The sequence below is a fragment of the Balearica regulorum genome, chromosome Z (genome assembly GCF_011004875.1).
Source record: "Balearica regulorum gibbericeps isolate bBalReg1 chromosome Z, bBalReg1.pri, whole genome shotgun sequence".
NCBI lineage: Eukaryota > Metazoa > Chordata > Aves > Gruiformes > Gruidae > Balearica > Balearica regulorum.
Window position 1 is genome coordinate 68,479,226 of NC_046220.1, and position 25,865 is coordinate 68,505,090.

Below are 25,865 nucleotides of genomic sequence, written 5' to 3' on the forward strand. Positions count from 1 at the left end.
TTTTGAGGTTCCTGAGAGTCTCAAACCCTACAACACCAATACCACCAGAACTTTTTTTTCCAGGCTAGCAGAGCAGTGGGAAGCTTCAGCTGAACTCTAGAAGTTTTGAGATGTAATAGCATCTGTTGTGGCATAGTGTAAAATGACTGAGGCCAGAGTAATAGGCGTGTGTCAGTGAGATTTTATAAGTTGGCAAACAAGAAAGTGAGCTATTAATGGCTATTAATTTGGGTCATGAGTTGAGAATACTCAGCAAGGTTTGTGTATAAAAATCCCCAATAGGAAATAAAACTATTTACTTTTCTGGAACTATGTCTACTGTCACAAAATGGCAAAACTTCAAATGCTTTTTAGGGAAAACTGAGGAGATCCTCTGTTTTTCATCTTATCCTCCTTGATAAGATGAAAAGGGTCTGTAATGGAAGATGATGTGAAGGAACTTTCACTAGAGAGATCAATTCTAGTCCATTACCCCAGGAGGAAGAACAATGGCACCCTTAACATAAATAAACCTTATGGACCACATGTAATACCAAACCAAATATGTGAAACTTTGCAATAAATATTAGCTTCCAGTACCAAACAAGCTGAACCATAACTGAGAAGTGGGATTTCACCATGGCCACCACTGAAAGTGAACAGAGAGTGGGGAAAGAGGGTGGACAAAGTACGCCAAGACAACTGGCCTGCTAGATCTAAATGTGCAATCCACTTCGAATACTTCCGCTCCCTCTCCCATTTCCTTGAAAATCCATAGGAGGTGAAACATTCGGTGAGACCTTGAGGAATGTCTGTCCTTTCTGAGAAGACTTAAAACACTGAGAGAAGAAGGGCAGAAGGGTAAGTGCATGAGAGAGGAAAAGCAGTAAAGGAGCACCATGCCTCACTCTAGTACTAGAGTCAGAAGAAAAATCTGTCTGAGGGTCTTTTACTCACCTTTTTTTTTTTTTTTTTTTTTTTTTTACTGAATGAGCAAAGTCCAGCATCTCTGGGGTGCCAGCCCTCAGTCTTTGTCATTAAAACATGATTGCGTTGAGGATGATACCTCACTTTATCATCCGCTTCTTTAAACAGAACCCAGTTGTGCTGTCTAAACTGTCGTATCAGCCGGTCGTTACTAAAAGTTCATCAGTGCTTTAATCTTTATGACTCTTCATTCTTACAGGACTCAAACCACACCCCTGCATGAACTGCTATTGCCTTTGAACTGTGAAGTGTTAGGGCTATTTCTGCTAAATGCGATGAATTATAATCCAGTTTTGTGCAAATGATACATAATATTACCCTTGCTGTGAGAAAGTGATTCTAGTTCTTTTTTAGTTCTATTGAAAAACAATTAAAAACAAACAAACAAAAAAATAAGTGTCTTTTTTTTAATTTTCACTTAAATACTCCCATGGAAAATGTCCAGCAAACTCTAATGATCAGATATATACAGAGTAGGACATTTGGTAAGCACTCCTCTATGACTAGACAGGATGTTGCTGTTAGAGAATTGTGATTCACTATGAAAGTAGTCTCTGATGAGATAACAGTTAAGTAATTACATTGGTTTAAATGTTTTCTAAAAGTTAACTGTGATATAAAAGGTGTAAACTTTGTCTTCTAGGAAGTTGTGATAAAATGTTTATTAGGCTTTAAGAAAGATGATGTGAATCATTTACAACTATGCAAGACAGACCGTTTGGGTCACAGCAGTAAGTTGTACAGAAAAATCACTGGATAGGTAGAACAATTAGATGAACGAATGTGTCTTCAACTTTTATGTATATAATATAATGGAAGCAAATTTGTGTCAGGAAGTCATATGGTCCTCTGAAAAGCTTTCAAATGCAGCTGTAAGTTCAGAATCTGTACAATGGCAATGTATTTTTGACAGCTTTACTACTTTCAAGCTTTCCTTAATATGCTGAGCAAGAATGCTTATTTCTACAATAGCTTTCCATTGACCGGTAGGTGGATTTGGTTTTAGGTACCGACATGCTTTTATATTATGCAAGGTCCTGCACGTGGGTCGGCGCAATCCCAAGCACAACTACAGGCTGGGTGGAGAATGGATTGAGAGCAGCCCTGAGGAGAAGGACTTGGGGATATTGGTGGATGAGAAGCTCAACATGAGCCAGCAGTGTGCGCTTGCAGCCCAGAAAGCCAACCGTGTCCTGGGCTGCATCAAAAGCAGTGTGACCAGCAGGTCGAGGGAGGTGATCCTGCCCTTCTGCTCTGCTCTTGTGAGACCCCACCTGGAGTACTGTGTCCAGCTCTGGGGGCCCCAGTACAGGAGAGACATGGAGCTGTTGGAGCGAGTCCAGAGGAGGGCCACAAAGCTGATCAGAGGGATGGAGCACCTCTCCTTTGAGGCCAGGCTGAGAGAGTTGGGATTGTTCAGCCTGGAGAAGAGAAGGCTCTGGGGAGACCTTATAGCAGCCTTCCAGTATCTGAAGGGGCCTACAGGAAAGCTGGAGAGGGACTGTTTATCAGGGAGTGTAGTGACAGGACAAGGGGTAATGGGTTCAAGATGAAGGAGGGTCGATTTAGATTAGATATTAGGAATAAATTCTTCACTGTGAGGGTGGTGAGGCACTGGAACAGGTTGCCCAGAGAGGCTGTGGATGCCCCATCCGTGGAAGTGTCCAAGGCCAGGTTGGATGGGGCTTTGGGCAACGTGGTCTAGTGGAGGGTGTCCCTGCCCATGGCAGGGGGGGTTGGAACTAGATGATCTTTGAGGTCCCTTCCAACCCAAACCATTCTATGGTTCTATGATTCTATTATATATCAATGAAAAGCAAACTACAAAGGAGGCTTGTTAAACTCTTTTAATATTTTTTTAATCAATAAAACACATGGAATAATTTTACAGGAAAAAAGAAAATGCTGTTCAGAATGTTGTGATTTTCTTAAAAAGGATGCAAATCCCCTCTTATTCCTGTTAAGTGGTATAATTAACAATGGTACATTCTGGCTCTCTTTCTCTGCTTTTATTGTTGAATGAGATCGTTACCTATACAATAGTTAATTCAAGAAATTAAAACATTTACACTATGTGGAATTCATTAGATGAGCGTGACCCGAACTCCAGCCTCTCGGTGCCAAGTGAGATGAAATACCTTGGCTCCAGTTGCAGGTGTATTCCCCTGACTCAAGCTCCACAGAAGAGCAACATCATGATCAAAATGGCTCAGCACAGGAGATGTACTAACGGGCTCAGGTAAGGGTCAGGATAGGTGGGTTGTGTCTGTAGCAAGGGCTCTTAATACAGACCTGGAGTGATACCAGACAAGCACAGGAACATAAGCAGCGGCTCAGGGAGATTGCTCTAATGTAGATGTTGTTTTTCTAAGTCTTCTAAAATTACATATGGGATCAACAACCTCTAGAACAGCCTCAAATTGAAGCAGAAGTGATGGTTCAAAGGTCTTGTTCCTTACCAGAGAAGTTCTATGCTATGAAACATAGCTTTACCATTCCCTCTAAGATTAGCTACTTCAGTGCTGGTTAGGAACTGAGCTGGGCCAGACTGCCTGTGTTGCTTAAGCTCTGGTGATACACCCAATTTATTATTATTATTATTATTTTTTACAGGCTTTTATTAGAATGAAAAAAATGTTTAGCTTGTTAGTTATTAGAATCATATTACAACCCTAATATGTCTTTTTATTGGAACAAAACAGATTACATGCTGTTCTGATATTTTTTGTGCCTGCCAAATTTCAGTGAGATGTTCCTGATATTTGCAAAATTGCTTTCAGTAGGCTTTTCTGTTGTCTATAATGAAAAGCAGTAAAATACTGCTCTTACAGTGCAGTGTGGAAAGGGTCTTATAGATAAAAATAGCGATTTTACTGATTTAGCCTGTGTAAGAATAATGTGCTACAGTGCTATCCCCTTTACATACTTATATTATAAATAGATATTATAATTGAAAATCTGATAATAAGACAAACGTGAAAAGGGAGAAAGCATTGTGACAAAGAGGAAAGCAGTGTGGTTATATGAAGCTTATTACTGTTTTTACAGTGCAAAGCAAGTCTAAAAAAGAATGGAACACTGATCTCAAACATACTTTGCATTGATAAAATACGTATTTTTGCATAGTCTTTATCTAGGGAAATAGACATATTTTTCAGTTAGGCTGATTCTTTAAAATAAGACATCAAATATCAACAGAAAAGTAAAAAGCTCTGGTTAACAGCTTATAATAACTAAAAACTGAAACACTTAAACAAAATAAAAGTATGCTGCATAAAAATGATGTGTGGCTTGCACAACTTGTGAGTAATTTTACGAAGCCAGGAAAAATGACCTCATGGTTAACAAGCTGGCTGAATAATAATAAATATAAGTATTTCCTCTGCTACCACTGACTTTCTGTGTGTGCATAGGTGAGTCACAATTCCTTCATAATTCTGTTCCTTTACAAAACCGTAATAGGATACAGCACTGCTATGCCTTTACAGAGATACTATAAGGAAAAAATGTTTATAATGCTGAGGCATTCAGACTGTGACAAACGCCATTTAAATCTTTCAAGCAAATTGGCAAAATCATACATTTTCTTAAAATAAAACCTGCATCTCACATGGAACTGAAAACACCTCTGCGAATATTATCTTCGCTGTTCAACAAATGGATCTCTGCCTTCCTTTGAGGACTAATTAACTCGCACGATGAATGAAGCAGGGATTCTATTCACAACTCCTCTATGTCATTTTTTTTGCTTCCCTTCAAGTCTTCCTTCCGTGCTCGGAACCAGAGCTACTCACCTCTTGCCCCTTTGGACAGGGTGCACTTTTGGGTGCGCAGGCGAGCACCACAAGCCAGCCCACTGACTCGGTGGCTCCCCCAGGCTCCGCAGAGCACTGCCACCCACAGCGTTCCCACGGAGGGCTTTGCCCTCTCCGCTGAGTCACGCTGCTACCTTCAGCAGACTGTTGTTGGGAAATAACCACCTTTCCCACAGACAAAAGGAGAAATTGCAAACACTTTCAAACTTAATCCTACTTGCTGCCTTTCCCAGTAACTACTCTCTGATTTAGGAACTAAATAGAAGGGACTTATGAGTGACAGCACGTTTCCAACAATAAAGCACCTTCTGGCACGCTTCCAGAGTTGTTTACACTTCCTGCTGCTTTCTAAACTATTACTATAAAATCAGTGCTAAGTTAATACCTTTTGGAAAACAGCAGTGGTCTTTTGTTGGTTTTTTTTTTTTGGGGGGGGGGGGGGGGGGATTGTTTGTTTGTTTGGTTTGTTTTTTTTTAATTTCAGAGACGTGTACCAAGAGGAGGAACAATTATCCTGGCTTCCCTGGCAAGGCAAAGGCATTTGTGCAAACAAGTATGTCTCATAGAAGTGCTCCTCAACCTTTTATGATACATTGGCAATCAATATCAAGTCATCTCATGCTGAGGCAACATTGCAATTTGCCTGGATGCCGCCGTTTTCTTCTGTTAATTTTGTGTGGCTGCAAGTAACGTAGGAAGCTCTCAAGGACAAGGCAAAGCCCAAAAGCCTGGGGAGGGATCCTCGTGGAAAGAAGACAAGTGTGTGAAAGAAAGGAGAAAACTGAATGTTCTAAATAGGCTTAAAGAAATCTTTTGCTATCTACATTTCAGTGTATTCTTGTATAAACTTATAATCTTTGACACAAAATAAACATCATTAGTTAAGTGCTTATTTAGTATGCAAATTCTTCATCACTTCTTAAACTCATAAGTAACAAAGATGAGGTGTGACTTATGATACTAGAAGCAGCTTGCCAGTGCTGAGTTTCCTATCTGTGCTCTTTTGTTAATTATAATTTTGTACACTTTAAACTCATTGGATTAAATAGCTACATGATAAATTTACAGTGACAGTTTATGAAGCACCCTTCTGGCTACTCCAAGATATACAGCAAGAGTCAAACTTTCAGGGTACTTCTAAATACTTTCTGCATAAATATGAACATTTCAATTTGCAGATACAATAGTGCCCCTGCTTATTTAAGTACAGTGTGCAATCAGATGGGCTTGAATGTTTTGTGCATACATTTTTAGGCCTGCCAAAAATCTGTTTCAAGTTCAGTTATGTAATTTAATGGATCAATCCTTTATGGTCCACTTGACCATAAAAATCTCTTTCTTGGAGTATCCTGGGTTCAGCTGGACACACTAAAACGAGCAGAAAGAGAAATCCAAGGTATTTCAGTAATTTTCACTCAAAATTCTGCAGGTGCTTCTATCTTCTGAATTGTCATTACATTAGTTACCATACAGTGGTGCATTCTCAAAGTTTGCATGTTCTACTTGATGAACTGACAGTCTGCTCTCACAGAACTGATATAAGGAGGAAATTTTGAAAATGATGCTTTTTTCCTTTTGAAAATTGTAAGGTGATAAAAAAGACTGGGATTGGTACATAAAAAGCTGACTTGTTGAATAATTTGGAATGAAAAAATTATTTCACATACATAGGTATACAAAAATATGATTACGCATTTTCCATATTAAAACCATTAGAATCTTTGAACCCAGTTACTCTCCAAAAATGAGTAACACTTGAAAGTATTTCCTTGAGTATCACAAAATGTCATAAGGCTGTTTATTGTTCCTTTGCATCATTCCTTGCATGTGTGCTTGATTTGCTGCTTCTTATTCTGCTTCTTGTTTCATTAATGCACCAGAGTTCAGAAAACATTGTGACCACTGTATGTATATCTAAGTTTATAATTTTACAGTAACATTTTTGAGGCAGACCTGAGCAAAAATTTCTACTTTTTTTTTTTTCTTTATTTCTCCATTTTCTTCTTTAGCGGTCTCTTGAAAAATCCAGCCTGCAGAAAAGAAAAAAGTGACTAAGAACTGCTCAAAGCATAGAACCCATATTGGTAGCATTCATGTGCTGGTTCTTACTACTATTTTAATAGTGTCAGTACAGTAAAATGTCATTTAATATTTTATCACTGAAGTACAACATTGTTTTTCCTGGAACGGAAAAACTAAAGAGACATGTCATGAAAGCAGACAAAAGGAGTACAGTTAACATATAGTGAGTGATTGCTGAATCATTGTTATGCTCACATAATGTCAAAGGCTAAAACGTGTAATAATATTTGGCAATCAACTTAATAAATAATACTTTCTTTTACATATGTCAAATTTTTCAAGAGTTTATGCACGTTGAAGTTTATAAACTGTAACCTTCTAATGCAAGTACAAACTAAATATTTAGCTTGCAGAAGAGTGCCCACTTGTGGCAATACTTACACCACAAGCCTAGCATCTCTTGCACAAAGAAAAAAACTGGTTATCAAAGGCCACAGCCAAAGATAATTAAAAAAAAACCCTTAATAAACATTTAATAGTACTAAGATCTCTGTATTTTTCTTTTCAAAAAATACTGGCAATACAGGTTTCAGTTGGTTAGCACTGCATGTTACACATCAGAAAAATGTAGTGTTACTAGTTATTTTGTCATGTCTACCAGATAATTAGATACTATCAGTGTCTGTGAGGTTCCAGTTATCAGAAAGACATGGCAGAGAATTTAAGCATATTTGCTTATTTTCATGAAGACAAGAATGTACTGCTTACCTTCCACAAAGCAAATATAAGCAGTGCAAGAATCAGGAGTCCAGCAAAGATACTCAGGAGGATAACCCATAAGGGGACTGTACCCGGTGGGAGTTCTTTGGAAATCTTAATCATGGTCTGCAAAGTGTTCAGAAGGTAAGCAATAAATAAGTTGTCCTTCCAAAATATTAACCGAGCAGTATGACTTTTATCAGTAGGCAGTGATGTTCCAGGGTACTGCTTCATTCTAAATACAGGAATTTGTAGGAGGGAATTGAGAAAACGATCTCAAACATGAAACACTATATTGACATAATACCTTACACTTTTTAAGTACATTCATTTCATGAGGGTCAGCCCTGCTATAAATCAGTAGTCATTGTTATAAAGGGTACAGGACCAAACCCGTGAGTAGTTGAAGTGTATGTTAGGGAGTTTCTTTAGTATATTCTCCATCACTCACTGCCTGCCTCCCTGAAAGGTGTCAGTGATTAAAAAATCTTCTAAACCAATTAAATAAAGTAAGTGTAAAATGCTGTGTAGATACTAATTTGATTTTAAAACAGGCATATCTGGTGTAAACTAATCTGTAGTAAGGAATATTTACATTTAAATAAACGTGACCATGTAGGAGTTTGAATTATTTTAACTTAAGAATTTATTAGAGACATAACTTTATAGTTCAAAAAAGCATTGACAAGCTGAACACTAAACATTCAACTCAAAACTATGTCTTAAAAAAGGTAATTCTGAAATTTCTTGGTTTGTAAAGGCATCTCTCAATATCTGAAAGCTGCTCAGCTGTGTTTTGACTCATGGATTGAATTTTAACCTATCACTTAAATGCCTGGGTACAATACCAGCTAATAGTTGACCTGTGATGTTTGTATTTCCAAAAATATTTTGCACAAGACATAATTCACACTGAGTATTACTTTGCTATAAATTTTGTAAGTATTATAACAATAATACCATATAATAAGACTTTTGCTTAAAAAAGTACATTGTAGTATAGAAGCCCCTGCATGTACAAGTTATCACAGAAAAGCAATGTGTTAACCACTATAACGTCTTGGAAGCATGAGTATTAAAGGATAAATAACAAATCTAACAAAATGAAAGACATTTCTCTTCATACCTGACACCAGTACTATAACGCCATATACTTTCTTATCTAAGAAAATGACAGGGAACTTCTGAAAAATAAAAGATCCTGTTTCATATATATCCTGGGTAATGAAGTGGAAAGAAATAATAAATAAAGAAAAAATAAAGAAAAAATAAAGACAATATAATGTACAAAGTAAAATCACTTCTAAATGATCCAGGACAATTTTTAAAATACTATTGATTCCTTAAAAGAATTTTAATTGTGCTTTTAATTTACATAGATGTAGGAAGCATTTCTACTGCATCAGACAGAAATATTTTGGGCAGTACTTATTCTCACCCAGGTACAGTGGTGGGTAATGGGATTTTAGTATCATCATCTGACTAAATCTGACATTTCTACTGTTACATGAAATCACTTTTATTTAGAGTAGGGTAATACATTATAACAGGTAACAATCAGTTCACTAGTAATGAAATAAAATGAGTAATTCAGTAGCACAATAAATCCTATGAAGAGTAAATCCATGAATTACCATGTTCTTACCTCCAGTTTTTGATGGTCATTTCTCAAAATCAGTGATGAGTTCTCACTCCTAAGTAATGCTTTCACAACAAGGGTTAAGCTGTGAATACTTGCCTGGAAGAAGAGAGAAATGGCTCTAGTTTATATTAGGTATTTTGAAGTAGAAAGCTTTGTAGAAATGAGAAGGGTAAAAGCAAAACTTGATGCTAAAGTTTTGGGAGATGCTGAAAAATGTGAAAGTCATTGAAGCTGCTCGTGTGTGTCACCTTCACACACACATCACTGCAAGACAGCAATACAGCTTTCAAAGAGTAGAGAGCAGACATTTCGAAGAAATACTAATTAATCATGTAATACTACTTTGGTCACAGGGATAGATTTGGACTTTCTAAAATTCTTCTCTATCTCCCCTCCTGTCCTGTTATTCTCAAGAGAAAAAACAAAGACACAAAAAGGAATTCAGTGTCAGAAATTTATTAGCTGACCAAAACAGACCACAGCCTGGTCATTGTTGCAACTATCAGACAACACTGAGGTGTGCTCTCTCTCTGCTCTTTTTGATCAAAAATTCCATTCTAGACTTGAGAAATATTTCCAGATTACAAATTATTTTAAAATGATATACTTCTATGTATGCCTCCTTACATCTGCTGAATTTACTGAGTTTGTGGATGCATACATAAACATAAAAAAAAGAACCATCAATACAGAATAAGTAAGGGGTATCTTACTATGTTTTTAAATTCCTGCTAAGTTCGAGGTACTTACTTTAAGGATAATAAAATGCATGCAACTTAGTTTTGATGAAATTTTAAAATAGCAAGAGAAACAATTTCAAATACTAGGGTACTGTGTAGACTTAAGAAAATGAAAGGTATAATTTTAATAGACTTCAGAAATGTTGGCTTAAGTTTCTTAAACCTGAGAGTATTCTGTATACAAATGCAATTTACTCACTTTTATGATGGTAGGTTTCCATACTCTTAATGAAACATTCACTTGATATGTGTCAGATGGGACCAGGGCACAATTAATAGATGCACAGCTGTATGTATCACAGTCCTGTTTAAAAGGCACCAGCATGAATTAATAGGAAGAGACTTTTCACATTACTAAAATAAAACCATGTAAACTACTATATATACAGATCATTGACTTGCTATGACACCAATACTAAACTGGTATTAATTACTGGGGCTTTTAATGTAAAAAAAAATGACACTACAGTATATAAAATGAGTTGAGATATTTGTGCTGTGGTGGAACAGACTCAGTTTCTGCAGGCTCACTTAGCCTTAAGGAAGGTCTGTTGCTGTAGGTACGCAGCAAAAGGCATCAGCAGAGCTCCTAAAGGAGGCACAGCCTGTAACAGCAAGTGTTTTTCTGCCAACACAGCTATGGCTGCTCTGCAGCTTCTGATCCTTTCAAATCACAGGACACCTGAATCTTTCAAGCAGGGCAGGGAAGTGTGCGTGAAAATTTAAGTATCTTTACTTCCCAGTATCATTTGCTAGCTGGGAGGGCAGACGAATTACATTCAGTACTTTGGAAACATTTACTTAGCCTAGACCTAGGACTATGATAAGCATAGCAAAATACTCTTCTTGTGGCATGGTTTCATTTGCCCCAGAAACTCAACTTGTACCTCTATGCTGAGGAGGTAGTATGATGGTTTTCCACCCAACATGCCAACATAACTATGGCAGCAAAATTATGTTGCAACTCTTCCATCTAAATATGAGAGGCTAATTCTATCCAAATGGGATTGTCAATTACATTTCTACCAGTTGTGTGGAAAATCTCTCAGATCAGAGTGCTAGCATATGAAAGTATTTTCAATCAGATGTCTAAAAAAGTTTTAGGTAGATGAGAAGCTTTTAAAATATTACTATTTTACAACGGGAATATAGAAGGTGAAGATCTACTCAGCTGTCAAATGTGCTACTGTTATTTACACATTTGCTAAAGTTAAAAAAAACCCCACCAAAATACCCCAAATTCAGTTCCACTTGCAGTTTTGTAGCCAAATAAAAACTAGAGCTAGTCTACATAAAGGTGGCTTTTCAGGCTGTTAAGACAAATTGAGTTTCCATAGGATACAGTTTGAGAGAAACTTTTATATATTGATTGCAGAAGTACTCAGCTCAAAGATCTGGGTTAATATCTGGAATGAATACATATACTATATGTAGGCTTACCATAATTGTATCCTTTGTAGGTTCTTTTATTTTTGGCAACACAAATGATTTCCCAGCACTGATCTTTAAGGGATCTACAGGGTAACTAGTTTGGCAGATGGCATTCTGTCAGCATAAATAAAAATATTATTCTTATTGTCTGAATATCCAATCTATTACAAAAAATATTTAATAACATTAATAATATTTACTAACCACTAAATGCAATAAAACTGCATATTGCAAGAGTAAAGAATAGGAAATTCAGATGGTGTAAGTAGTGAAGTATCATTATTCAAACAACAAATGAGCTTTTTATGAGATAATTTAACTCAAACTCTATCCAGCTACTTAAACATCTGTAGAAGCAAACAAGAGCTTCCTGCAACATGACGACTATGTGAACCAGCAAGAGTTGGTTATTAAAGGAGCTAAATAGCTTTTGCACGGGAATCCACAGAGGTTCTGCCTTAGCAAGCAGAGAGGCAGGTTAAGTGAAGGATTCAGGAGCCCCTGTTGCAGCACCCAGGGAAGGGGAGTGGGTGCTGGAGCACCACTAGACCTCCATGGCTCCTTCAAAGGCAGCTGGGAAATCCTTTGGTGTCATCGGTCCAGGGGCATTTGTTTTTTTTTCGGTCAGGTCATTCCACTTTCAGATTGCTAGCATGAAGAAGATTGCAAATCCCCTTCAGTACATTTTGGCAGACTACTATCACTAGGGTGCAGCTAGCAGTAGATGAATTATACCCACAGAAGAAGCATAGATTTGTTGAGTTTATGTGCAAACTTGGGTCAAATATGATGATTGCCAAGGAATGAAAATAATGGGGGAAGGAATTTAAGAACAGACAAAATTTTGACATGTATTCTAAACATGAAATATTTTGGGGGTTTTGGATTTTTTGTTTTAAAGTGAACCTTGAACTTTCACTTAGACCATTTGGTTTGTTTTTTCAGTGGTTCAACACCTCAAAACTAAGTGAAATATTTGGAGAGAGGTGCTCATGTGTGTATCCAATGGCAAGATAAAAAATTCATTAAAAAAGTGTTTTATGTCACCACTTAGTGATATTTGGGTTCTTCAGTCATCCAGTTATTGATATTGCTCTAGTTCTAGTATCTACAAATCTGGAATCATGGGACTTGCTTGAATTGTATCTCCTCCAGCTGCTCTTGAGGAGTGAAATGGCAAAACTCAAATGATGGCTGCAGTGAAGAGCATTTGAAAGACATGACCTACCATCCCCTACAAGAGGTCTCAGTGCCCCAGAGAAGGAAGAAGCCAGAGGACTGCTAGTGCTGAAGAGCAGACATGCAGGAAGGCTAATTTCAGTAACAGAAAGAAGAGGACTAAACAGGAGATTAACCTCTAGATGTACACAGCAGGACTAGAGCATTTGCAATACGCACTGCTGACAGTGGAGGTAATCTGAGGCTCAGTAGGCAAAACTAAGAGAGAAACTCCTGTCACTCATATCTCAGTCTGGACCTCTCATCACTTGGGAATACATCAAATTAACCTTGTTATAGTCCGGTTATTGTTCAACACCATGTTAAATTTGCTTGTTTCCTTTCAAGAAAATTTATCTCTCTGTCTTCTTAGGCGCATCTGTACATACTCTTAACACCCCAGCATCTTGTCTTTTAGACTAAAAGTAATACCTACCTTGAAGCAAGGCATAATCCCAAATGTTTGCATTTTGCAGTTCCTTACAACAATTATTTCAAATTTAAATTAATCATAAAAATAACACAACTTCCTAGCTTACTTGGGAATGTGACAATGCAGTAAGGTAGAGAAGAGTGTTCTTGGCTGCTGTTACATTGGGAAATAAAATCTGCAGTGTGAGGTTTGGCATTGGAAAGTGTTCACCTTTTTCAATCTATTAAAAAAAAAAAAAAGTTTTGATTAGTGCTTTCCTTATTTTGTTGGTATGGGATTGTGAGGTTTTTTCCTTTCCTGTGTTTTTCTTTTCTTCTGTGTTTTTTTTAATGTTTCCACAGTCAGTTATGCAAAAAGTGGTGTGATGAATTCTTACTTTTTCCCTGAGAACAGTCAGTTATAAATTAGCAAACACATTCTTCTATGGTCTTTGGTATACAATGCTCTATCGAAAGAAATCAAAGGAACAGGATGAAAGGAGCCATTCTGACATAAATTCCTTCTTGTTATCTTTTTTACTGCATCCTCTTATCATCTAGGACTTCTATTTAAGTTCATTTCCTTTCAGTTTTTAATAAAGCTCCCCAAATGCTTTAACATGGGAGAGGAGCCTATGTATCAGCAGTGGCTCCTGCCAGTTCCTCCTCAGGTGTGCTGAGGCCAGAGCCCTCCTGCTCACCTGCCCCTCTCCCGTTTTCCCTGAGAAGATCACAGGACATACCTGTAACCTGCTGCTCCTTCTGAACAGGCCTCCTGTGGCCAAGGATTGAGAATTGGTGATCCTGCCTCTGAAGTGGATGAGCTTAATAAATACTCAAAAACCTGTTTAACGTTTTTCTACTGACTACTTGTTTGTGATAAGCTGCCTGCAGGGATGAGTTTTGCTTACGAGTTCATAAATGGTACACTCTGCAGACCACTAGCTTTTATGTTCAGAAAGCAAAGGCTTTGAAATGAGATGAATAATGTCTTAAACATCCACAAAAGCTTCAAGATTACTAGCCTTGAACTTTTGGACTAAGAAAAGGAGCTGAGTAAAAAAGCTGTAGGTGGGCTAAAAAAAAAGAAAAAAAATATATCCTTTTGCCATTGCTATTTAGTGAAAGCAAGAACTTCCCATGGTCCATTTTTTAGAGATAAAAATTGATTCAGAGACTTTTATCCTTTGTATATGGGACCCTTGTTCAGCTTTGGATTTGACACTGGGAAACAATGATGCTCTCAAGATAACTAAAATCAGTCCTACTTCAACTTGAGGCTGGGCTTCTAGTCCATTAAAAATCTTTGCCAAGTGATTTTAGTTTGCAGTATTCATTCCATTAGGAAGACAACATTCTTGGAGCATGGTATTTGCCCTTTTCAAAGCTGACTGGATTTTGGAAATATCTGTTCTAAACTGCAATGAACGTAGGTCAAGTTCTCTCTAGGGCATGCTCTCTTTCCCCTGCTGAGGGCCGTAGCTCTAAACCCCACGAGAGCTACTCCATGAGGACATAGCACTCTGAGAACCTCTGATTCAACTTACTCTGAGGCAAGAAGAAAAATAAAGGTGTTAAACACAAAATACCCATGTAGAAGGTTTAACAGATTTCATAGCTGCTATTTAAGTAATAGACTATCATATTAAGTGATTCAAACCAAATTAAAAAAAAAAATAAAAATGAAGCCAGTACCTGTATGATAGAGTTTTAATTGTTTCTTACCATATAATGTAGAGTAACCTCATCCCCAATCTGCTCTGTTGTGTTAATAGCAGTAGGGACAGTATCATTTGCTGCAATTATAACATGGTGCTCTTTGAACACACTGTGGATTAAAAAAACACACACACACACAAAACCCAATAAGCACAAAACTTCATAAAAACTCTAGCAGTTAATAATATTTTTTTCATTATTTCATTAATCCTCCAAGACTAGTCCTGCAAGTAGAAGACCACTGCTTCTTCCACTGAAGTTCAACTCATTCATTTTCTGAGTAGTCCTCACTTCTCATTACCTACTTTTAAAATCTTTTGTTCTTTTGTTCAGATAGAACTACAAAATAAGCAAATATTGTTCCCAAAAATAATACACCAGAGCTTGATTTTGCTATTCTTATTCTAGCTGTGCAGTCCCTTATCCTGAGTGAAACAGGTAGGGTCCTATAAAAAACAGAACCAAGTAAAAACAGAAAAAAATCAGCATGTTCTATGAGACAAAAAGAGGCTGGATTTGAACCATGAAATGCATCCAAAATGAATTTGACTTAATTATTTACACCTGCACACCATGCAATGTAGTCTACTGATAATATTTATAATATTTTTCAGGAATGAAATTTAACTGAATTCTAGCTATTTCTGAAAATAAAGTGTACTACAAGACCTGCATTAAAATCTATGTCTGAAGTGATAAAAGCAAATCCCTGAGAATCTAAAATTAAGGCTAATTTTTGAAGCTGGAGATCAAACACCACACCATGCAATGTTATAGTGATACAAACTCATGGCCATCAGGAAGCTGGAAGTATTTGCTTTCTTATGTACCTGAAACACCTTTGAATGAACAGAGCAAAGTACAAGAATTAACAAAAGCTCCTGTTGTACTTGCAAACTGCAGGTCAAATTTAAATAGATAAAATGGAGATACAGCACCATAGAGGCAGTAACTGCCCCATTATTTCATGTAATTGCTCTTTTCAATGAAGCCTGTGCTTCCTGTTCATGAGCCTAGAAGCTGTTATCGGTAGATAGTGAGCACAGCTCAACAACAAAACAATGCTATATTCTATTTGAACACCTGCTATTTACCTTGCTAGCAAATAAAAGTACAGAGAGGCATCAATACCTTACAAATATTAATCCTACTTCGTATTTTACTGGAATTGTAATGTGTCCTCTGTTGTCACGCAAGGTCTCAGGGGGTTCTTCACTGTCACTAAAATAAAACAACATATGCCACTCAGGTCAGACTGTACAGACGCAACACTACGACTAGGTGGGAAGGGATCTTAAGAAACTGAAATACCTACAGCTCTGGGTATGAAAACACACTACTCTGTTCCAGTTAATTACTATGTCCTAAAAATGAATTCAAAAGACTTTTTCCAGTAACTGAAACGTTAAGTCCCAGCTCAAAGACACATCTTTGTTAAAATTACAGACTGCAGTTCACTGAATGAAAATGGACCAAGTAAGGGCCACTACTCTCACACCATCCCTGGATTTTGCAGGGACAGCAAACGCTGAGGGGAAGTGCATTCCTTTATCACAGACAACTTCTGCAATGCTCTTGCTCTTTGAAGGCTAGACCTTTTTGTTTAGCATACTGTGATTCATGTTAAAGTACACAGTAATTTTGTAAGAGAATAAACCTTTTCTGAAGGTAAAACTACTGGAAATTATGACTCATTCATGATTCTCAGACTCTAGAGACAAACAGCTATTTATTTAATCCACTCATTCCACTGCTGGACCAAGTACATCTGTTCAGCTGCCAGCTCTACAGATTGTTTAACCACTTCTGAGTTCAGAAAAGTCATCCTTGTTTTACCACGAAACACAAGGCTGCAGAGCTCTCTAAGAAAAAAAAAAAAAATTGGAAGGTAAACAAGTGATGATTGCAACTAACCTTGTTGCATATACATGAACAGTAGCATTTTCCAGGAGATATGATGCGTTGAATTGGAATGATATTTTGAAGGAAATCTGTTTGGAGAAATACATTACACATTTTAAAGGGAAAAAACCCAAAAGAAATAAAAGCACATTAATAAGGTTTAATCTGATGAAAAATGACCAATTTTTTACTCCTTTTATCTATGGAATCCTTATTCACATTTTAACACTTTTCTATGAATGAATCCACTTTTTTGAATCTGTCCCACTAAGAAGGAAATCTAATAGTTATCACTTACTAAACAAAAGCCTTCAAATTTTCAGAACTGAGAAGCCTCAGTAAAACTTATTACATAGTATATTAGAAATACATAGCTAAATAATTCTTAAACCAACTAGTCTTGCAAGCAATTTATCAAAACTTTTTTTTTTCTCTAATGAGTAAGAAACAAAGCTTCAAAGGCTAGCAATTACAGTGGAGATGAGCTGTCTATAGAAGGCTGCTGGAATCTCACTTAATATACAGTAGAACACCTGGAATACCAAACAGAAATGTTTACAATGTAAACAAATTACTACTAGGTCTCACAAAAATTCCCTACTCATTATAACTAGGGCAAATCTGTCATAATTTGGCACTACACAAAATTTGGGAACACTGTCCCAAACATATTCCTCTTCATATCCTAACACTTAAGGGTAATTTTATATGAACCAAAAGGTTTACTATTTGTTACTGTACAGGATTTTCAGCTCAGACTTTTATTTTTCCTTTAATGTGTACAAATCTTTATTACAAAGTGACCCAGACAAAGTTTTCTTAGCTATTTCTTCATATTAAAAAACAAACAAACAAACAAACAAACAGGAAAAGACTTTAAAAAAGAATGTATTAGGGATGCTTATTAATGAATCAGAGATTAATTGATTTCTGAATGCAAAGGAGAGTATGAAATTTCTAAATAGCTACAGAAAAACTAACAATCAAAGCATGAAAGGAAAGTGAGAAAAATAGAGTAAAGCTGGGAATGGAGCATTGTAGGCACTGGCAGTGGGTAATATGCTTATCTGGCTGCAAGACAGTAACAGATTTAATTCTTACAAGTCCAAGACACAACCTGGAACATGTATGTGGGAGTCATTCCCATCTCTCCTGATCCTCCCTCTGTTATGCAACACAGACCTGACATGACAGAGGAACAGACAAGAAACTGCCAGGAAAGACAGTTGGTCTTATTTCCATGCAATTTGACATTTCCCAATTCAATATCAGAACTATTTAAGTGAGGCTTAGATGCATACTTTCAAAGGCTTAGTTTAGCTACAGCCCCCTCTGTATTCCAGCAGGAGATACAGGCTTATCACTGGAGCTGTGCAAGCTGGAGCTCGATTGTAAGTGGACTGCTTGCTGGAACGGCCTCTCACTCCCCACTCAGCAGAGGTGAAGTCTTGATGACTGGCTTTGGCACACCCAGGTTAGCATTTCACATACCACCCTATTCTGTTCTCAACCAACTGACTAAATTTTATGTACAAAATAACTGAAGTTATAGTTATACATATGGAAAGCCACAGTATCTAAAGTCTTATCTGCATCTCCTAACTGATATCCTATACACCTGGAGACAGACCCTTCTGGCCAGGTGTGCCACTTGCCTTCTGAAAGCATAAAGGATGGCAATATGCACCTATTACCTCCTCAGATACCACAGCTGACTCCCCAGGTACTGAGGATCTGACGTTTTCCTGTCTGGCTCAGTGCAGTTCATGTCAAGGATAGCTTGGGACAGGTTTTGCGGTGAACACAAGAGAAAAGAAATTCAGACATGATAGGGACTGTCCTGGCCTTAGAACAACATGCAGCAATGAGCACTTGCATGCAGGGTGACTTTTTACCTCTTCTGCAGGTTTTAGAAATGGATATCCCACTTTACAGGTGATGTTGTGATTAGATTCACAGCTATCTTTCTGTATATCCTAAAGGAAAAAGAAAGTGAAATCATGACCTTGTGCAAATTCTTCTTAAATTTTGACTAAGCATCAAGGGCCTGTTGAACTTATATACCATTGCCACTTTTCATCATCAAAACATTGTAAGAATCAAAGCCTTAACTGAACTGAAAGAAAAATATGAAGCCACAACTTCTGCAAAACAATTTCCACCCATGGACATCTACATCGATTAGCAGCCATTATTCCCTTCCAGTGAGTGTTTGGAACATTAGTGATTATACACAAACTGGACATCATGCAAATCAGTCATGCGGTCTAGCAGATCAACGTATGGATAAGTACACAGTCTTTACATGTAATTTTGTAAATGTGCTCCTAACTTGGGAAAAAAAAGTGACATTCATACTCCATAAATTATTGCCACAGGGTCAGAAATAGTGCTACGGATCCCTAACTTCTCATAATATGCAACGTGAGGACAGTAGATAGAAAACAAACTGAGGTGAATTCATAGCACATCTGCTGAGGCAGGCAGAAAACCAGCTACTTTGGAAATACTATCTGAGGTAAGGATGAGGCAGTCACTGATATATGCTGCCCTACCAAGACAGTACTTTTTCTATACACATGCAAAAGATGAATTCTAGAGGCTCAGGAGCTGTTACTGACAAATAATGAGGCATTTCTGGCTTTACTGATGTCCAGATGATTCATGGTGCTGACGTTTGTCTAAGATGCAGGCACTTCCAGTCTAAGTGTGTTTGTGAAACTTGTGTCTGTAGTTAACAAAGGCTAAGCAAGAGTCCACTCAGGTCAAAGTAAATACAGTCTTTCAGAGGGATAACCAAGGACAGCACTCCTAGGGAATCTCTTCCAATCAACTGAGATGATGTCAAAGTAGTGAAATTCAGGCTTAATAAAAAAGCTTCCTTAGATCTCTCTAGCAATATAGGTTATGATAAATGTGATAATGTGGAAAATTCCTACCTCAATGCCAGCAAAAATAATATTTGGAGAATATTGAACCAAAACTCTGGTATTATAGGCACTGTCTTTTTTGTTCTTCACCAAGAGCTGGATGGTAAACTTATCATTGCGTGACTTTACAATGAATGGAGAAGAGCTGTAAAATAAAGTAAGAATGTTGGACGTCTTAATTTTTGAATCTGTTTTTAACATAAAGAGGCACTTCTTTTCGTGTCCAGACTATATTGTTTCTGATTTGGAAATTATGCCACAGTGTTATCTTATTAGATTACAGAATTTATAATTTACATAGAAATTTTGTACAGATACCAAGTGATGCAACAAACCCAGTGTAGTTACCTGTCTCCAGCTATGCTTGCTTTTACATTCAGAACAAGATCTGAAATGCATTTGTTTTTGGCTCCACAATCTTTTGTGAAAGGAATCTGCAACAATAGTATTTTTATTCTCAATTTTATTGCATTTATTATTAAAATGAAATACTTACATTTTAATTCTTTATCTAATTTTATATAAGGTCTTCTGTTTGACAATCAAAGAAAGTCTTTCCTAATATTAGTAAGTTAAACATGACAATATCCTGTAAAATGCTCAGGTGAAACATACGCTTTCTACTCATTCCCCTCTACGTGATTCATCTAGATTAGAAAAGAGGCAATAGCAGAAGTATGAATGATGCCAAAGCACCATCAATGTATATGACTAACATTCCCCTGCTCTATCTATGTAAAAAATGAAAATAAAATTGCTTGTACTCTCTTCTATCTTCAGTTAACTCTGGACAGCTTCAAAGCCTGAGGCTGGTTCCCAAGCACACTGAATCAAGCTTTTCACTTGTGAAGACTCATTTAAAGGAAACAGCTGGTCAGGCTTAAAGACCCTCCCTCTTCAGCCAATTTGTGGACAACACTTTCAGTTCTTGTATGGGCTATGAATTTTATCTTAAATAATTTGGTTATTAATACAGAATCTTGCTGACTTACATATTCGGATATTGAATTTGGCAGGTTGCTATCAAGAACAGGTCCACTTTCTGGATCAGAAAAATTGAACTCCAGCAAAACCTTTACAGAGTCCTGAAAGTCAGGCTTATCCTAGAACATAAAGAAAACAAAATTACTGTTATGAACATTCACTTTAATATCTAAGAAGGTTAAAAAAAATAATCAAACAATGCTGACGTAAAATATTTTTCAGTCACACTGTCGCCATCCTTGTTAGAGAAGCATTTGAATGCTTGCAATTGATAATAAAGCATTTAATGTGCAAGTGAATCCTTATAAATATCTACAAATTTATGTGTCTCATCTCATCATAAAAATGTCACATAGCCTAGGCATATCCAACACACTTTCATTTCATGTCTCAGAACAGTCAACTAATAGACCTTCCTCTTTTAGTTGTTGCTAAAGGATCAGTAAGACAAACAGCAGCAGTATCACCTTGTGTGAAGTCAAACTGAGGCCTGCTGTTAGGAGATATATTGCATATTCAAGCAAATTATAGGCATAATTTATCATTATTTTTGAACTGTGATACAACTGTGAAATCACTAAACATTTTAAATGTGGGTACCTTATAATATACACCTCCATTCACTCTGCACATTAGTTACAATCTGGGCAATTTCATACTCACAGTTGCCAGTTACATTTCTGTTTTGCAGTGAATTAGTATTCTCTATCCAAAACCTAATTTGAGAGCTTTTTTACTGTATTTTAGGAGGAATTGTACCAGTATGCAAACTAGACTTCCAGCTGACATGCTTCTGCTGCATTTTGAATGCACCTAAACTATTAACCGCACTCGCTGCTTGGTTCCACTAAGTGTGTTATGCTCTTTCTTGAGACAGACACAAACAAAGAGACAAAGGTAAGTAGACTGTACATATAAGTAAATAGTTTATATCTATATACATATACAAATACATATATACATATACGAATACTAAATCCTAAGTAGGATGTGTACAAATTTTATGTACACTTCATAAAATTAATTTTGGATGCAGATTTAGTTGTCCAATTTACAATTAATGGAATACATTTTGGTTATTAAAATGTCAACATGAGAAAAACACTTTAAATGATTTACTTGCCAACATGTAGAAGTTATGTTTAATACATTCTGACCCTTTGATAGTTATATTTTTCTGCATTTTCCTCTCATGGCTTTCTGTGAACAAGCTTCGAGATATTTGTCTTTGAGAGTCAAGAGTAATCCAATACTGCAGACCTGTAAAGGAAGTTGAGATCAATATTACGAACCAATTTTCCTCTACACATTCTTTCTCCCCCACCCTGAGTATCTTAAATGCACTTTGAATAGTGAATTTAGAAGAGCTGCATTCCATTTTTGGAGAAATAAACGAATGCTAGCATAGTAGTTTTATAGCATAAAGATTCCATAGCTGAGTGCTTATCTACTTACTGGATTCAAATATATCTTCCTTCGACTTTAGTCTGGCCTTAAAACAAATTGTGGCATTTATGCATATTGTTTTTCTTTTATTTATCTGACAATTTTGTTGTTGGATATTGATGCTTTTGGGTGTAAATTGCATGGAAACATTTACTTCAGCCACATCACGAGACCTTAACAAAAACACAAAGAGAGAAAGTGGCTTGAAAATAACAGCAGCAACTTTTTTTTAACTTAAGAATGAACTTACAAAATGTGCAACATTCAACATTAAAATACACATGTGATGGTCTAGACAAATAACTATACACTCTCTATATAGTATCAGTAAACAAAAATTACAGAGAAAATGGTCACAGGGTTTCTCTACAGTGGCTTCTTTCAGAACAGATATCAGAAGAAAGGAAATATTTTCAAAAGCATTTAAGCAACTCTATGCAGCCAGCCCCAATTTAAAGAGACTGAAGGCCCAGACCCAATATGAAGGGTATGCACAGATGAACATAGACGTGAGCTGGAGGGTGGTGTGCCATCTCTTAGGCTGTGGATAGATAAACAGGATGAGATTCACCACCAATTTGCTTCACTTTAACTTCCCTTTGCCCTTGTCCCTGCAAGGCATTGCTGCCTCTCCCTTTCCTCTGGCTCAGTTCCATTTCGGCCTTGAAATGGAGTATGTCAGTGCACCAAACCAGCAGAAAATTTAGCTGGCAAAATAGCTTTCTTCAGATTTGTGATCTAAACACCATCTAATTTAATCATCTAGCAGGTGAGTTAGGTGGAACAGCAGGACAGGGAAAGCAAGGAGCTGGCTTAGCAATTGCCTTATCAGTGAAAGAAATGGTTTTAGCTGTTCTTTAGAAATGAGGGATTACATGTTTCCTTGCTTATTTCTCTTACTAGTATTTTTCTTTTCTCCCTTAAAAAATATACTGCTCCTTATGAATCACACTCTTTTGTAAAGAAAATGAATTCACAGTTCACCAGAAAGTTTATTTCATTTTTTCCAAGATTTTCTGTAGGGAGTCAAACTAGAGTTTTCTCATTAAATAAGCTTTCCTAGTGATCCCTTTATATTTGAACCTGTCCTTGATATTGCTAATAAGATAATATGCAATATAGTGTGAAAAAAAGAACACTTAGGGGTTTTTTTTGATTTTACTTAATGCCATAAATGGAATCTGTTTCTATTTTGAATATGGTCTAGGAGGACAAGGTCTTCATACTAGGCTAATAAGGTTTCTAAAACATTCCTATATTTATTAGTGTTATCCATTAGGTTTTATACTCGTTCCTCCAGAGAGACATGAAAATATGAAGATTCACAGCCAGTGTCAAAGAATGAGATGAAACCAGTGTCCTCACAACAGTCCAAACAGTTGTGCATTCAAGTTACATCGGTATCCCAAGACAAATGGTTATTTTCTGGCCTGACAGCTGCTGTGAGTATCCCTACCAGAAGAGGGCAGCCCCACCAAGGCCTCCAATGGTGACATCAATCAGCCCGTCATCGTTTAAATCCATTTCTCCATGCACGGACTGGCCAAAAAATTTCACTTTTTCCCCATCTCCACCTGATGCAATACGCTGTGAAAAGCATTAAGACGTTTATGCAGTGCATATTGAATGATTTTATAAGAACATTCAAGACACATTTGTTGGCAGTCAAATGGCTTTTAGACTCTCTAAATATATTAAATTTTCATTACAATACTCCTAAAACAGTTACCATGATGATGAACTACTATAAATTTTCAGAACTGCAAAATATCTACTTTTCTGGCTTTACAGAACATTTCAGAAGGTTTCTAATAAAAATGTGCAAATATACTTTCTAACATTTTTAGAGTTAAATTCAGTTAAATCAAACTGAGTTTAAAAGTACGAGGCGTTTTAAAAAAGAAGCTGTCATAACAGGTGAAGTCACAGTTTGTTTCTATGTTGGAAAGACATGGGAAAACAGGATTTGTTCTACATATACTTAGAGTGCCTGCCAATCTGTAAAGTTTTACTTCATACCTGAGAGTACTTTTTACTGATTGTGTTGCCATGGCCATGATAAATATAAACAGCTCCCCGATGATCATCCTCTAAGGGAGAACCTATTACAACATCATTATATCCATCAAGGTTGAGATCCTTGACTGCAGCAATTGCAGTCCCGAAGCGTGCACCGCAAGGCTCATTCTTAAAAACTTTGCAGGTGTCTTGTTTTAATGGTGAACAGCACGTTTGCTTTACAGGTTCAAGACTCATCTGATATTCAAACTTTGTCTGTGAAAGAACAGAGTTAGAGTTTATGGCTTTCCATCAACATTTTAGCAATGCAGGCTTTTAAGAGCTCCTGTCCAGAAGACTGATGAACTAAATGAAATGATTACATCCTGTTCCTAGTGATTGAGCGCACTGTAGAAACCGTGATTCTATAACTATAATTCAAACCTTCTTTCTGAGCAGTGGGTGCGAAAGACATTCTTGCTCCCTCTCTTTCTGCATCTAGATGCTTCTGCATGTTTCTTGAAGCTAGAGGTTCACAGGAAAGCATAGTGTCATAACAATATTTGGATGTTATTGTAAGTAAACCATTTCATTCTTAAGATAGTGTAAAGAGTTCTTCTAAAGGCATTCTCTTAATCCAAGAAGTAAGCCAAGTTTCTGATGAAACACAGATGGTAATATTCTTATTCCAGAACAAAAGACAGCATTTCTCTTACATAGACTGAATTCTGTCTTCAGTAGACACATACTCCACGGCCTAAAATATATATTCTTTGGGTCCAATGAGCATCCTAGACCAAAACCACGCATACACTATGGTATGTAATCAATCTTTCCAAGAGATTGGCCCCAGGAGTTCCATTCTGGAGACTAGCAGCAGCAAGCAGTTGCTGCATCTCCTTTATTTGGAGATGTATAAAAGAAAGCACAGGAAAAACAGATTTCAAACCCTCACATTACTAGAGGATATGGAATTTTTGTTTTCTCGCCAATCCCATTCACCAGTAATTTGTTGTTAGCAACATGCCTGTAGAAACTGGAAGAGTTCCTTGTCAAATAGATCCAGTCTCTTCAGGTCCTTTTCTTGCAATAGTATTTTAGGAGATCATCATTGCTAGGACATATTTAGAAGAAAAAAAAGAAGAGGAAGTATGCATAGCCATTGGAAGGAGAGACTTACCGAATTAATAAGCTGAGGTGTAGCTGGTATATTCCTCAATCTAGTTGTGACATGGTTAAAAGCTGTTGGATGTACAGGGTTTAGCTCTAGGTTGGTAAGCAAGTCACAAGGATACTGGAGCACAGTGGATGGATGGATAAGCCCTACTGTTCCCTCAATTGTCAAAATCCTGTTTCTCTTTTTTCAAGAAGTCACCTTCCCCCACTCTAATTATCATATTTCTTTAAAATAAGGATATGAAGACAGTAAAAAGCGTGCTCTGTACCTGGTCAATAATCATCATCCTTACCTTGTTCAGACCATAAACATATACTTTCCCTTGCTCCTCTTTCTCAGTTCCCATATACATAGGAGCTCCAACAAGAAGAAGGTCTGTAAATGAGTCCCTGTTGATGTCAATTGTGGTAATAACACCCCCAAAGTATGACCCAATCTGCAGGAAAATACAATGTATAAATCAGAGACAGCCAGCAACAGCATGCAACATTTCCTATTCAGAGACCTGTTTTACAGTTGCTTACAACAATGCCAAATGTTAACCATGAGGCAGAAATTTTCTGTGCCACCTAGGACATCTTTTTGGTCTGTTTGTCTTTGAAACTTGTTTTCTGTTTTATGGTTTGTTGTCAGAATTTTTTATTTAAGAATGGCCCATTCAACTTTCAACTCTCCTGAGTATGAAAGGTACAAATGGTGCCTTCT

At 36.9% G+C, this 25,865-nt stretch overlaps 1 protein-coding gene across 1 annotated transcript in view; it reads right to left on the reverse strand.

The window, feature by feature from the left end:
- Positions 1 to 5,231: 5,231 nt before the first annotated feature.
- Positions 5,232 to 25,865, reverse strand: part of ITGA1 (integrin subunit alpha 1) — a 72,000-nt gene continuing 51,366 nt past the window's right edge. The window contains exons 13-30 of the mRNA XM_075740944.1: positions 25,453 to 25,596; positions 24,005 to 24,259; positions 23,442 to 23,572; positions 21,995 to 22,158; positions 21,663 to 21,799; positions 20,548 to 20,658; positions 19,904 to 19,989; positions 19,565 to 19,700; positions 18,521 to 18,601; positions 16,638 to 16,714; positions 15,855 to 15,944; positions 14,730 to 14,832; positions 13,133 to 13,246; positions 11,385 to 11,489; positions 10,144 to 10,248; positions 9,208 to 9,300; positions 7,572 to 7,688; positions 5,232 to 6,811 (exon numbers count right to left, since the gene is read on the reverse strand). Of these exons, the coding sequence (XP_075597059.1) occupies positions 6,767 to 6,811; positions 7,572 to 7,688; positions 9,208 to 9,300; positions 10,144 to 10,248; positions 11,385 to 11,489; positions 13,133 to 13,246; positions 14,730 to 14,832; positions 15,855 to 15,944; positions 16,638 to 16,714; positions 18,521 to 18,601; positions 19,565 to 19,700; positions 19,904 to 19,989; positions 20,548 to 20,658; positions 21,663 to 21,799; positions 21,995 to 22,158; positions 23,442 to 23,572; positions 24,005 to 24,259; positions 25,453 to 25,596 (2,094 nt within the window). The 3' untranslated portion in view covers positions 5,232 to 6,766. The remainder of the gene's footprint in view (positions 6,812 to 7,571; positions 7,689 to 9,207; positions 9,301 to 10,143; positions 10,249 to 11,384; positions 11,490 to 13,132; positions 13,247 to 14,729; positions 14,833 to 15,854; positions 15,945 to 16,637; positions 16,715 to 18,520; positions 18,602 to 19,564; positions 19,701 to 19,903; positions 19,990 to 20,547; positions 20,659 to 21,662; positions 21,800 to 21,994; positions 22,159 to 23,441; positions 23,573 to 24,004; positions 24,260 to 25,452; positions 25,597 to 25,865) is intronic.